Genomic DNA, 15,878 nt, shown 5'->3' with positions numbered 1-15,878 from the left:
CTAAAACAATTTTTCATTGCAAATTCATGCATCTGTCAGTGGATACAATTCTAATGTGATTAAAATACACTGCATAATTTCAAATAAGGAATAAAATATGATCAAGTTATTTTGCGGACAAAAGTAATTAATCAACCCATTTCATCTTTCATATTAAGTTGTATGTCTTCACCATTTAGGCTCATTCAGATATGTAGCAGTAGTTTTTTTTTTGTTTTAAGCAGGTACTGTATTAAAATGGAGGACTCAAATTTGAATATAGAGTACATGAATATATTTTCTACATTATCAAAGTGGATAACATGAGTATTTATATCAAAGCAAAAAATGATATTAACAATTTTTTTAAAGGACACAAAAAGGGGAAAAAGTGACACAAAAATGTAAAAAATGAAATAAAATAAAATGAATTGAGTCCAAACATTTACAGCTACGTCTATGTACAGATACCTGCCAGTTATACCTATATTTAATGGAGATTAAATTGCTCATGTTATTTTGTAAACTCTTCATTCAGATCTTGTATCAATGCTAATGAATGTACATTGAAACAAGACAAGTGCAATTGCATCTCTTATATGCCTCTGCCTGCATTCTGTTAATTCTTTATTACCAATTTCTGTCTATGACCTACTTTACCCAAACCCTAATCAGATCGTCTTCCTTCGGTAATTCATCATCAAGGTTGAAGTACTAAACTCACTCAGTTCTTGAGATATTGCAATAACAAGACTAAAACCTGAAATTTCATAAATTAATCTCTATGACTTTTGACCTTCCCCCTATTTACGCCAAAATCTACTCTGATCATGTTCCTATAGTGATACATACAATCACCAGATGGTTCTTCAGATATCAAAATCTAATCTGATCATGTTCTATAGTGATACATACAATCACCAAATGGTTCTTCAGATATTGTTGTAATGAGGAAGCATGATGAATGTGGGCGGAGGCATGACGACACATTTTATTACACCTTATTTTTAAAATCTCCTCATCAATAATGGGGTAATACCTTCCTCAAGCAGTGCCAGAGATTGAATTTCCCGTAAGTTCCTCGCAGCCATAACAGCTTTTGGAAGAGCCAATCGGCATGGCAATCCAATCTGAGTTTGAATGTGGTATGCTATAAGGTTATCCAATGCGGGGAACACCATGTCTTCAATCAACAACTTTACCCCTGCAATGACAAATATAATCAAAAGATAATCAAGAGATATATTAGGCAATACATTAGACTGTATGCCAGATTGATGCTATCACCCAAACCTGTCTTCGTAAAGTTTCAATGTGATGCAAACTTATAGAGGTTAACACAGTTTGCATCAACTTGTGCTAACTTCTAGTTTCCATTAAACAACTTCACCTAAATATAGTAATACACATATTTATGTATATATCTTTTGTACATTTAATAGTATGCAGGTGTATGTCTAAATATCGTTTTAAAACCTTTACTGTTCAATCGATATTACTCTTATGTTATGTATACATGTATCAGTATTATTTTTTGCATTGTATGGTTGTTCATATGTACTGTCATTATTGTGATGTGTTGTTGTTAAATTCAAATTCAAATTCAAACTCAAAACACTGTTGGCATTTCTACATGTATGCTAAATCTTGTTTTTCATCTCTACTGGTAATGTGTAGAGCATTCCACAGTTTAGGAATGGCTATCTAGACATAAAATAAGTGTAAATGTAGGATTACCTTGTAATGTGCTCTCGATGGGGTAACTCTCAATATATGGACCTTTCCCTGTACCAGGATGCTTCAATGTCAGAGAGAGTTTATCCTTCTGCCTGGCCTGCCGCACCACAAACGTCTGCAAACAAAAGAAATTATATTACAAGCTTTGCTTCACTATGAACAGATTATTAACAACAGAACATCAAAGCTGCCAACCTTGTGCCACCCAAAAAAGGAACTAAGATGGCAAAAAAGGGAATTTCAAGCAACAAAAAAAGGAATTCATTTAGACGAAACTTACAACCACGCGTGACACACTTCCAATGCAGAAATGTCCATTCCTCATGCTGTTTCCATATCAGGACCTTTAGTTTATATACAAGTTCATTTCATTTCATTTTATTTCATTTCATTTCATTTCTTTTCATTTTTATTTTTTCATTTCCAACAAAATACAATACATAATAACGAATACAATGTAAAATGTATACAAAACATCTTAATCTTAATAGTATTTGGAATTTTTGAGGAAGACAAAAATTGAATTTTTAAATTTAACTGCATATATATTTTGAGGAAATGGAGAGGTCCACTGAAAAACAGAGCTTGTAAATTGTGGACCCCTCAGATAATAATGAGTGTGAAAAAATATGGAATACATAATCAATGAAAGAAGAATAGCGGCCAACAGAGACAATATTTATTAATACACGTAATGACTGTAAACAAGAAGACGTCACAAATTACATGACGAAGAAAGAACAGAAAAAAGAAGAAGAAAAAAAATGTGGGCTGCGTTTGGAGGGAAGGAGAGAAGAGAAAAGGAAAATTGTAGAGGTCGAGCACAAAATAGGGAGCGCACAAAATCCTTGAGATAGCTGAAACAAAAAGAGCAAGAACATGATGGCAAGTAGTTTTGTTTTTTAGAGATGGACAGAAGAAAAGAGGGAAAGAAAAAAAATTGGGAAGGAGATGTTCTATCACAATAAATTTCTAAATATTATAAATTTCTAAATATTAAAAGATTGTAATAAGGAAAATTTTAACTTTTTTTTTAAAGCAATTAGTGAAGGGGAAGTTTTCAAATCGTTATGCAGATTATTCCAAAATTTAGGCCTTCAAAAATGAACGTGTTTTGTGCAGAACATGTTCTCAAAAGAGGTAAGTGAAACTCATCAGATTGTCGAGTGGGGTATCTATGAACAGCATGGTTTATATGAAACATATCATTAAACACAGAGGGCAGTATACCACTATTGTAATTAAACATAAATTGACCGAGCTGAAATAAGTACAAATCCTTAATTTTTAAGATGTTATTTTCAAAAAACAGAGGATCAGTATGAAAGCGTATGGGGCATTACAGCTAATACGACTCGTTCCAACAATGTATGATGTGTATTGCCCCAAACTAGAAGACTGTAATTCAAATACGGCAAGATCAATGAAGAATACAGCATAAATAATGATGATTGTGGTAAGTACAATTTTAGTCTATTAATAACACCAATATTGCGCGAAATGATTTTACAGATATTATCAATGTGTGGTTTCCCAGAAAGTTTATCATCGACTGTTATACCCAAGAATTTGGTAAGAGGGACATGTTTCAATGGGGTATTGTCAAAAATAATGTCAGAGGGTAATGAATCCAAGGAGTTACTAAATAGCATGTACATTGCAATATATTTAAGTAAGTATTTGTTTTCCGTTATTTTGGTATTATCTATTCTTTTTGAGAATATTTTTGTCTTCTAGTTTGTTTTAACCTTAGTTTTATATTGAATTTGTGATCAAATCAACATTTTAGGGCAGTTGTTTGACATGCGGTGTGTAAAAAATAAAATAAAAATTGAAAATTGAAAATTGAAAAATTTTAAATTTTAAATTTTAAAATTTAAAATTTAAAATTTAAAAATTTGAAAATTAAAAAAAATGTATTTTATGAAGAAAAAAAGTACTACCGTAATTTGGAGGAAAAAACAGATTAATTCCGGAAAAAACATAATGGTCGGCAGCTCTGGAACATGAATAAACCACACAGAGAGTATGATTAGTTTTTGAAACACAGAGTTTGGACTTTGTAGTCCCCATGCCTATTTCATATCTCAATATTCTACTTTCTAGTTACACTATTGTTTAAAGGAGTCTGTTGAGTAAGAGAAGGATTGGTCCGTTATATGGTGGATGAGTTTACATTTAGTGAATTTCTTTCTTATGAGAAAGCTGTAAAGTTCTGCCATTTAATGCAGGCTTACCAACTATCAACTCACAATTGGGAATCACATTATGTTAGTTACATTATGTTACTAAGGGGAGAAGTATGATTTAAGAAATCTTTTGAAAGAGGCAAGACAGATTAATTCTCTGAAGGAAAGTGGGATATTGTTCCTTATTTTTGAGGCAGCCCATGTAAAACATTTTGGGTAGATGACAGTCTCGTTTCGGGTATAATTTGTCAATTATGAAGACACCCAAGCAGGCTTTAAAAAGAATGTGTTTTATAGACTGAGGTAACCAGCGGAGTTCCTTAATCAAGGAAGAAGTATGGGTCTGAGATCCAAGGCAAATGACTAATCTAGCGGCTTGATTTTGGTCAAGTTTCCTTCTATCTTTTGCAGACAATACAGTATAAAACTTGGATAGAATTAAGGCATGAACAGCATGGTGACAAATCTCAATGTCAATAATATATAACTCTTCCATAAATTCCAGAGATGATAATTACATTTACAAACTACATTGTTTACATGTTTTATAAAACGATTATCAATGGCCCTTTGTTAAGTTCCCCCTTCTCATACCCATCCTCTCAACACGTGCGCCTACTCCAGCAGCCTAGCGATCTGTAAGTTCTGGTAAAAAGTCTCAGTGCATCCGGCATTAATTTGCATTTTCTAATGCATGTGCAGAGTTCCCTTCTTATTTTTCTGCTCCTGAATCACACAAAACCTTTTTACCAGAACTTGCAAATCGTTAGGCCGCTGGAGCAGGCGTTGCATGGGAGGCAGGCATCTATAGGCCTGCAAATCGCTAGGCCGCTGGAGCAGGCGTTAGGAGGCAGGCATCTATAGGCCTGCTTCGATTGTAAAGCTTGCCGTGTCCCTCGACACATATTTTGAGATATAACAAATTATATTGCATTTGTTTTCATATTTTTTAGATTGAATTTTTCAATCCAGATGAGGCTTGATCTATTTTTACACGTTTAATGTCCAGTTTCTATCCAATTCATCAATGTAGATTTCTATATCCAGTTACTATCCCATTCACCAAAGTATATTTATGATATATCCAGTTACTATCCTATTCACCAAAGCATATTTATGATACATCCAGTTACTATCCAATTCACCAAAGCATATTTATGATACATCCAGTTACTATCCCATTCACCAAAGTATATTTATGATATATCCAGTTACTATCCCATTCACCAAAGTATATTTATGATATATCCAGTTACTATCCCATTCACCAAAGTATATTTATGATATATCCAGTTACTATCCCATTCACCAAAGTATATTTATGATATATCCAGTTACTATCCCATTCACCAAAGTATATTTATGATATATCCAGTTACTATCCCATTCACCAAAGTATATTTATGATATATCCAGTTACTATCCCATTCACCAAAGTATATTTATGATATATCCAGTTTATCCATTCCTAGTTTTGTTTGCTTCATCCAGCAGCAATTCTGTGTGAGCCTTGGTCAGTGACTCATATTTGAATGGATCTGATATAGAATTAGGTGTCGACTACAGTGGTTTGAGACATTAATTACAATGTCAAAAGTTATCAATACTACGGTATGTTGTAAGATGTAGACTTCTAAAGTTAATAATTCCTTTTGTAAACAAAACCAGGACATTGGACCCCTAGACATTGGCAGTCTATGGATATCATATTGGATGTATGAATGTATGTTGACTTCAATGTTCAAATTTACCGATCATCATTTTGTCGACAGGTCAAATATTTGACCTGACTACAGCACTGGAATGCAAAGTAAATGTATGACGTCACCCGCACAGAGTGACAGTTTGTTTTGTGTGAGTAAAGTTTGCCCTGAGTACAGCTGTAATTAAGCTGAAATTTTGTGAATTGAATCACAGTCATAAAAAGGGCTCTTAATGCAAGCATGCATCTGCCAAAGTTTCTGTACATTTTGAAATGATTTAGAGTTGTGGTTAATCCAGGGGCAATCAATTCTAAAAATGTCAATACATTTTCTGTCAAATGTTTCAGCTCGACTGCCATCGCTACCCTGCTACCCCTGACAGTGTGGCCCGGCCAGACTCTGAAAATTCTATACCTGTATCTATGATCCAAGCTAGATCTTGGGTCATTAAAGACCTACCATGCAGCAATTTTTCTTTTCACTTTTCCCCTTACCAAGCTTATTCTTTTTTTTAAAGGAAGATGACACTTATAATAATATAATAACAAAAAGATAAAAAATTTGACCCTCACAGTTAGGGCCTAGTAAAATCTACATCCCAATTTTTGTTGAAATTGCAAACGGCCAACTTTCCATTGCCTTTTTAAGGGTGCGTTTATGCGATATGCTCAACCAGAATGAGGCTTTTCTTACGCCTTTAGTTCAAAACACGGGTGAGTAATACCCCTGGGTATTACTCACCCCAAAAAAAAATAATATGGAAAGGAAAATTACAAAAAGCATTTAATGTAATTTGTACTGTATCTCCACTGTGAATGGACAATCAGCATATACATGTAGAATGAAGGATAGGAGCATGAATGATGAAACCACAGCATATTAAAGCAACTGGAGTCATCCAGGTACTTCAGATGAATTAAAACTGAAGGACAATAGACAGGGGGTGGGGGTACTTTTGAAAATTGAATGTAAGGTACTCACTGCGACAGGTTGACTCTGCAGATAATGGGCTGCTGCTGCCCTTTGTGTAGAGGGTAGAAACCAAATTGGTTTAGTGTGAACCAGGCGGGTCATCATAGTGAGGGTACTATCAGGCAGGGAGGAGTGGCTAAGAGAAGCATTACATCCTGTTCTATCAGGAGTTGAACTGTCTAAACTTTGTAGTTGAATTAATGACTCCGGAGCACTTAGGGTGGAGGTATGCTTACTGCTCATGGATGGCAGCCCAGTTGAATCACACTATAATAAAAGAAATCAATCATCAATTAAATCCGTCTCAGATTACCAAAGTTCCTCATAGAGGGATATGATAATTGTATAGCAATACGATAAGTAATTACAATTTTGTAGTCTGAACCTTATATAATGAAACTTTGTGTAATAAAATGGCTGTTTGGGAATGGTTTTGAATGATAACAGCATAAAGATCCAGCATCCAGCTCTAGTGTTAACATCGGATTGTACTTTGTATAACTGGGCGGGGCTTAGCATGACCGTGTACTCATCACTGACAAGCTGTCCTCTGACCTTGTCAAAACCACTTTCTGTATGTAAAACATTTCCTTAAAATATTTTGATATCTAGTCAATATGCTCCTCTCGCTCGCTGTACGATGATTATTTATACAATGTTCTTTAAATGAGTTTCGTATAAACTTCTTTAAGTCTGAATAGGCTATTAAAGGGCATTAAATTTCTCAAGAGCAAGTTCCACTGAAGAAAGAAGAGAAATCCAACTCAATCAAATCTATAAATTGGCAGAGTGCTCACATACATGTAAGACACTGGTGAAATACCGTTGTATACAGTGCACATCAACACCATACTGTTTAGTTGCCTAATTTTAGGAGCTTCTCATGGAAAAAGATAACCTACATGTATGTGACCTTGAAATTTATTTCACGGGAAAAGAGTAACTTACATTTATATTATATCTTATTGATGAGGAACATCCAAGATTTATTTATCCTACCTCGTGGTAATTTCCTTAGAAAATCTCAAGATTACTTTTACAGAATTACCAGTAGTGCATTATAATAACCATGACTGCAAAAAATACAATGCCACAACTGCCTCTGAGGTGTACTGGGGTAGGTTAAAACCTAATCTCAGGAACAGTTTACAGAACATGAATTTAAACCGATAAAAATATATATCAAGAACTATTAAACACTTTTGATATTTAAAAAAATGTACAGAAGGTAAATTGTCAGAGATAAAAGGGTCATTCCATCGGGTTGGGTCAAAACAGCATTTTCACGTGTTTGAATGTTGAGAAGCTTTTATTGAAATTCAAATGTTATTTTAGAAAGTTAAAAGTATGTTTTATTTAAGAGTAATGTATGATAGAATAAATAAACATTAAAACAGAAACTTGTTCATCATGTGTTTTTTTTGTAAAAGGTTTACTACTGATGTCTCAGCGATTTTGAGGGTAAAAGTTGTGACATCAAAACATGTCATTTTCATGAAGTTATTTCTGAAAAAAATACATCATTCTGCAAAGTTTTCTATTTAAAACATGTAACCTTTAATACCTGTACCATGTCTAAGAACCTCAAGTGAAATGAGTTAAGAATCGGCAAGTTAGCCCATATTGAAAAAACACAAAACTGACGTTACAAACAATGTCCTAGGCACTTTTTTTTGTAACGTCTGTAATTCTTACATTTTCCACAAATTTAGCAGCATATTTTCTCAGAAAGTTTCATGTTATTAGAAAGGTACAACCCCTCATATGTAGAACGATTAACGATTAAATCGGTCTGTAAATAGAGGTGTTGTGGACTAGAGGATAAGTCACCCGACGGCAGATCACAAGGTACGGGGTTCAAGTCCCACCACAGCACTAGAAAGGTACAACCCCTCATATGTAGAACGATTAACGATTAAATCGGTCTGTTAATAGAGGTGTTGTGGACTAGTGGATAAGTCACCCGACGGCAGATCACAAGATATGGGGTTCAAGTCCCACCGCGGCACTATTGTCCTTTGGCAAGACATTAATCTACATTTGCCACTCTCCACCCAGGTGTAAATGGAGTACCTGATAGGGCTTGAGCGCTACATGTAGTTACTTTGGCAGCTCCTCTACTACCAGGGTAATATGTGTAAAGCGCCATAAGCGTCAGAGCATGACGGATACCTGTGCTATATAAATACTTTATTATTATACAAGAAGAAAATAATTAAATTACCACAAAAATCGGGCGCGATGTCCATCGTAATTTATTAACGTAGGTATGAAATTATGGTGTTTGAGATCCAAACCAGCCCCCTAGCTTCAGTTTTTGTGTTTAAATGACCTGCTAGTGACCTGCTCGAATGCGCGGACATTTTTTTTGCCGGAGTGCGACGACCTACCCCTACACTGCAATCACAAACGTGACAATTTCCATGTATAAGCGTTGGGAGGCCATTTTGGCCAGTCAGCGCCCAAATTGGTAGGTATTATGTTTATTTAGTCTTTTTTCTGTCTCAAATTTTTATCATGGACAATGAAATTTCATTTTTTTTTTAAGGTAATTCCGTTTAAAATTGTGTTATTTATAACTTATAACCACTAAATGTGAGTGAAAATGTTACTGTTGTCCCTCATAACAATATATTTGTTATAACAAAACATGAAAAATCAATGCCAGACTTTTTCCCTCATGAAGCTAGTTTCTTTGACAGAAATTGAATTTTTTTATAAGAATCCCGTAAATAAAGATATAAATGATGTGCCTATACCTCAGAATTTTTCTTACAACTGTTCAATTATTTAATACTATTTATATGTCATTAATTGCCATTGAACAATGATGGCTATAAGCCTATAAGGAAAAACACAAGTTATTGAATATTGTTTCCTTCCAGTTAGGAAGTTCAATCTAAGGCCAACTTTGGGGCAAAAAAGGGGGTTGGGGTTGAGATAGAGAAGGATGGAGAGAGCTAAAGGGGGAGGGCATACGCCCCCCCCCCCCCCTCCCCGATTCAATTAGATTTGGATACATAATGTAATGAGCCTTTTATTTTTTGTATAAAATAATTATTGATGTTTGGCATGTGGCTCCCACTCCCCCTCCTCCAAAGGGTTAAGAGAGGGATAAGGGGTTTCAACACCTACATAATACCTCCCCCTCCAAAAAATAAGAAGAACAACAAAAAGAATGTTAAATAACAAAAATCATTTTAAAAAAGAAATTAATAAAATTCAACAAAATGAAAACCCAATATTTTGCTCCGAAATCTACTTCTCTTTGGGCATGCAACAAGCCAACAGTGAGGATGATACCTCCCTATCCATCTTGCAATCCTCTGTGTAGTTTTGTTCCATCCTTCTTACGATGTGATTTTACAACAGATCTAGATAGAAGTACTTATGATAATTAAACGGAACACACATTTTGAAATGAAAAGTCACAGAAGCAATTTACAGTTTTGTTTTATTTTTATCTCATTTAATATTCTTTCCTCATTTCTTTTTATTTATTAATTTTAATGCACATTTATTAGATTGCTGCATCCATTTCATTCATGGCTCCTCTACCTCCCCTGAGGATTCAGCTCTGGCAGAGAGAGAGAGAGAGCAGGTAAAATGACAAGTTATCAAAACCTTCCTGGAAAACAAAGATCTTTCCAATCTAGTCACTATTTTGAAGAAGATATAAAGTTAGTCATTAAAGGGATAGTTGAGTTCTGTTTTCAGACCCCAAATACCTTCAGAGTGCATGGTTATTACTCTTATTCTTATCTATGACATTTATAGTGCCCTTTTAGAACCTAAAATTGCTATGAAGGTAATTTTAGACCCCAAAATGTGTGAAATTTAGCCAATACAATCATACAATTCAGCTCCACTTTCAAAAAAACATGGTGACCATTATTTAATTTTTTAATTAAAAATAACAATACATGGGCCGGTTAATTGTGGGTAATATAGGCAACACAAAAATGCCACCAAAAAAGTCAACATTGGCATTGGCTGAAATACGACGGAAAAGGCGTTATATTTCAGCCATCTCTGAACCGAATTTGATCAAACAAAGATGATTTTGTCATTTACATGTAAATATTATGTTCTTTCAATTTGACACTCAGTTTGTCATTATCTCACAAAACAATTATTTTGTGTAGCGCCCTCTACAACAGAACTCAACTATCCCTTTAATATCTATCATTATTCCTCTTGTATGAATATTTTTTTTTATTTTTTTTTTTTTACTGATGAATAGATGAAATATATTTCAGATGACATTTGATGTAGTCTGTCATGTTTCAATGAGTATAAGATGATAGTTACTCTGATAACATACCAATGTTACTCAGACATGTAACATTGGTAACTTAAGGTGTTGAGGTGAATATGGACCATAAATCTTGCAGGTTTCCTTTCATCTGTGTCATCATCTCATTAAACATGTTTCATGCATCAATTAATTGGTAAAATTTCTTAGAATGCAGCCAAGATGTTCTATGCAAGAAAAAAATTTCCCTTTAGAAAAAACCATGATCTGAAAATTGCTAGTTGCTCATTTGTTTCATGTTTATAAATTGACATAATGTTGCTGAGTTCAAGTTTTAAGTATTCTGAACTATTGCTCCCATCATCTTAATGTTTTCCACACACAAAAAGTGGAGTACAGACTTTGAAAAAGTTTCTGATCAGAAAATAAATGAGCAAGTAAAAAAAGATGTCCATGTAACATTGGTATTTTGCTGTGTCCGTTTTTTTTCTTCATTTTAATTAAAGTGTGCAAAGGAATACACACAATTGTAATGGAATCTATTGTAGAATTGGTGTTAGAAACAGGATATAACAATAACAAAACTATTTACCAACTCTGAATTTTGCACCTTCATGTCACAATTTATGACCCAACCTGATGGAATGACCCAAACATGTCAGAGGTAAAAAGGTCTGAGGTAAAAAAAATTTAAAAAAATAAAAAAAAAGGACAGAGGTAAAGGCTTAAGAGGTAAAAATGTTAAATCACAAATTGTTCTATACTTACCTAAAGATACATTCCAATCAAATACAAGGAGATAATTTGTTGTACTACAGTATTGTGTCAATCATCCAGCTTATATATGAGTTGTTTTTTTCTTGGGGGGGGGGGGGGACTGGGAAATATCAAAGGACTAGACCTCATCCAACAATCAAAATGCACCTTTGATTTTTGACCTCTCCACCTAAAATATAATCATTTAATCCTGGCATGCTCACACATACTTCAACCAAGTTTGGTTTGAATTGGTTCAATACTTTTCAAGTATAAATCATGATAACCGGGCATGGTGGCTCAATGGTTAGAGCGTCCGCCTCATGAACGGGAGGTCGTGGGTTCGATCCCCGGCCGAGTCATACCAAAGACTTATAACAATGGGACCTTCTGCCTTCTAGCTAGGCGCTCAGCATATTAGATTGGAGAAGGGTAATAGTAACATGTTATGTTATGCAGGGCCCGCTGGGAGAGCAGTTTCACAACTGAAGTGGCTACCCTGGGTAAATAAAACGTTATTATTATTATTAGTAGTAACAAAGTATTTTCTGGTAATTTTCAACACTTTTATGACACTGTGACATTTGACCTTTTCCACTCAAAATCTAATCAGTTCATCTTGCATGCTCATACATACTCTGTTTCCTGGTTATGAAGATATCACGGTAACTAAAGCAGGACATATAGATGGATGGACAATCCAAAAAGGTAATGCTTCCAGCACTACCTTTGGTGACAGAGACATAAAGCATCTTGACGTATTACTACAATATGTGTGCAAGTGAAGTTTAGCGAGTCGCCAAATCTGTATTAAAACTTTCTGGTTTGTACAAAATGTGTGAAAGAGTGAAGTCAATTCAACTTGTGACACCTCAAACTAGTTATATTAGTTAGAAATGACATGGTTGGATCAACTTGGGGCCATACCTCTGGAGTGGATACCTTTCATATACAATACTTAGTGTTTCTATGTGTTTTTGATAACAGGGTCACTAAGAAAAGATCCAAAGAAAGCTCACCTCATCTGTGTCTGAGAATGAGAATGCCTTGCTGCTTCTGAGTAAGCTCCTACAAAAGAACAAAAAAAAAGTTGTTCATGGTCAAATAGAATAAAGGTCTTCATAATGCTATAACTTAATAAATGAAAAGTTGATAACATTCACCTCACCTGCAAGTTTGTATCGATGTTGGCATTCGATTTGTCCCTCACATGTATAGAACATCATGAAAATATATTTAATAAGATAAATGCGACTTCATCTCAATTAAATGACTTTGCCAAAATCTGTTAAGATCATGGCTGAATTATACTTGGAATATAATGATGAGAACAAAACGTCTATACTTCAATAGATCTTCATTACTTTCGACCTTTGACCTAACAATTCCCAAATCTGATTGCTGGTCTCCCTACAGTGGTTGAAGGCTTTGAGTTCACAGCAAAAATGGCTTAAAATAGCTACTGATTTGGTGATAAGATTTAAAAACCTTTAATTTCATATAATACATGGACTCCATGAGCTTCGCCCTTTAACCTTCTTAACCTGAAATCTAGTTTCTCACACTACCAAGGTGAGGTATACTACAACCAAGTTTGAAGTTCTTGGCTTAAATCATTCTTGAGACATTGCTACAACGGGGCTAAAACCCTGCTATTTAATGTAAAAAGACCTATATGACCCCTGACGTATGACCTACTTCTAATCTCAGCTAAGCTTCCACTTAATAGATGAAGTAGTTCTTGAGAAATCCCAATAAAAGAGTTAAAATCCTGATATTTCATGGAAATAGACCTGTATGACCTCTGACCTACTTTCTACAAAACCTACCCGTCACCACCTTTGGTGGGTGGAGTACAATTTTTAGACAAAACTAATAAGTGCATGGTCTGTGCTGGAAGAACAGTCTGGGAACTAATTACCTGTCTTTGGCTTCAAAAGACACATGAGAAGTACTAAGTGGTGACCTGGGAGACGTTGGGATAAAAGACTCCTTCTTCTTTAGATCGTTCAGCATTATATCCAATTCAGTAGAGATACTAGAAAGCATCTACAGGTAGAATAAAGAACATAAACAAGTGTGTGAGTGAACTCTGCAATGCATAATCTATGATGTCTCTGCAAGAGTGACCAATTGTTACAAAATAAAGATGAATTAATAAAAGCATTTCTTGTGATATTGAATGAATTTATAAGAACTGGCAGAATAGTATGTATTATATACCTCACTTAAGAAATCCAGCCATCTGATTGGTCGAAATTGCATTCATAAACTTTAACTATTCCTGTAAAATTCCCGGTAAAATTCCAAACCCATGTAATAGTTCCAAAAAATAGTTCTAAAATCCCAGTAACCATGGTTACTGGGAAAATAGTTCAGTCTCGGTAAAATACCCATAGGTTTACATGTTAAAAAATGGTTCAAGCGATTGCGATACCGTACGTGTGCGAAGAATTGGTCGGTATTTTCATACAAGACAAGACAATTCCAAACAAGACAAAAATGCCTAAAGAAACTCTCCCAAGATTTCAACTTATCAAATGCAAGACTTGCTGACAGCAAGAACAACAAAAAGGGTACGTGAAATTATCCATAAACATGTTCGTTTAGTTGCTGAAAATGGAGTACCAGCATAGACGTAGACGAAAATAGATCTAGGGTCTAGTAGTCAGGGTGTCTGATCGCGCATCCGATGTTGTGTGCTGAAATTCTTCCCATAGAGATTGCGCGCAATGCAGTCTCTATGCAGTCTACGTGCATTGCGCGACCATGCAAAAAAAGTCAAGTTTTTTTTTCAATACGAGATTCAAACCTTTATCTGTTGTGATCCTGAAGGTGAAACTCAATAAGTGAGGTGTCATATGAAAGCGCAGGTTTTACTCCATATTTCCCACAGGGCCGGCCCACCCCCAAAATTGTAAAAATATCTTGGTTAGACTAGAATCTAGATCTAGTCTACTCTCAAAGATACACTCATAAAAAACAACTGTGCAGATAAACTAGAGAAAGGCGCACCCGATTTTGTGTGCTGAAATTCTTCCCATAGAGATTGCACGCAATGCAGTCTCTATGCAGTCTACGTGCATTGCGCGACCATGCAAAAAAAGTCAAGTTTTTTTTTTCAATTTGAGATTCAAACCTTTATCTGTTGTGATCCTGAAGGTGATACTCAATAAGTGAGGTGTCATATGAAAGCGCAGGCTTTTCTCCATATTTCCCACAGGGCCGGCCCACCCCCAAAATTGTAAAAATATCTTGGTTAGACTAGAATCTAGATCTAGTCTACTCTCAGAGATACACTCATAAAAAACAACCGTGCAGATAAACTAGAGAAAGGCCAAGGTGGTGTCATTATATAGTTGACTCTTTTGTTTTCGGCATATAAAAGTATTAATGACTGCTTTAATATTCGAGAAATAGTTGTTTCTCTCAAAGCAGTTATTAATACTATACTGTACATATTAAGGTGTGGAAGTTTTGAAGCCTCAAACCCTTCCCACAAACTGTCAAAGTAAAATGTGACTCTATCGAGCATTTATCACAGAGAAATGAGAATACTCTTGCCATGCTGAAACTGTATGTCCTTTTATTTCTGGGCATGGACACACCGCTATCAATGCTTTTCCTTATTATTGGAAGGAGCTACCTAGATACATCACTTGACTGTGGATCACATATACCGCCGCAGCACTCATGTTCTTTGGCGAGACGTTTATCTACATTTGAAACTCTCCACCCTCGTGTTAAATGAGTACCTGGTAGGGAATGTTAATGTGGGTGGACTGGCATAAGAGCGCTGGTTAATGATGCCTGGCCGGAATACTCACCAGGGAGCGGAGCATGTGCACCATCATGTGCGGATTAGCAATCGAGTACAATGAAAGGGATAATAATAATTACAATGTAAAGTTCTTAGAAAGGGAGTGTTAAGCGCTCTTTAGTGCTTAAGTCACATACAAATGTGACTATGATCATATTTATGTACATATCTCCTATACTTGTGAATAATGGTCTGCCTAAAGGAATGCCTTGTTGGATCCCTCTGTACATGTACTAGCTTCCTCTGTTGTTTTAAACTCTTCTTCTCTTTTTACTTTTCTTGAAAAAAAATTGCAAATGGATGTACACCGTGGTAATTTGGTTCCGCCGGAATCCATTGGATATTTACCAGCCAATTCAAAATGCATCTCTACAACACCCCCTAGGCTAAATTTACTCTTCTGGTCTGCTTTTGCAGCAAATTAAACTTCTGCAAATCATATTCCCAACAAAGTGCTCGCAGTTGCC

General features: G+C 35.2%; 1 protein-coding gene across 2 annotated transcripts in view; it reads right to left on the bottom strand.

Annotated features, from left to right (window-relative positions):
• The window catches only part of LOC100892488 (protein sprint), a 53,042-nt gene that overhangs the window by 22,219 nt on the left and 14,945 nt on the right, over positions 1–15,878 (bottom strand). For both annotated transcript variants that reach the window (XM_011681774.2, XM_011681772.2), the window contains exons 3-7: positions 13,513–13,640; positions 12,611–12,659; positions 6,590–6,847; positions 1,717–1,831; positions 1,019–1,183 (exon numbers count right to left, since the gene is read on the bottom strand). In XM_011681774.2, coding sequence (XP_011680076.1) covers positions 1,019–1,183; positions 1,717–1,831; positions 6,590–6,847; positions 12,611–12,659; positions 13,513–13,640 — 715 coding nt within the window. The remainder of the gene's footprint in view (positions 1–1,018; positions 1,184–1,716; positions 1,832–6,589; positions 6,848–12,610; positions 12,660–13,512; positions 13,641–15,878) is intronic.

This window comes from Strongylocentrotus purpuratus, unplaced genomic scaffold (genome assembly GCF_000002235.5).
Source record: "Strongylocentrotus purpuratus isolate Spur 01 unplaced genomic scaffold, Spur_5.0 spur5_scaffold_5, whole genome shotgun sequence".
In the NCBI taxonomy this organism is placed as follows: Eukaryota; Metazoa; Echinodermata; class Echinoidea; order Camarodonta; family Strongylocentrotidae; genus Strongylocentrotus; species Strongylocentrotus purpuratus.
Note: the sequence above shows the minus strand (reverse complement) of the source record. Positions and strands in the feature narration are given on the sequence as shown.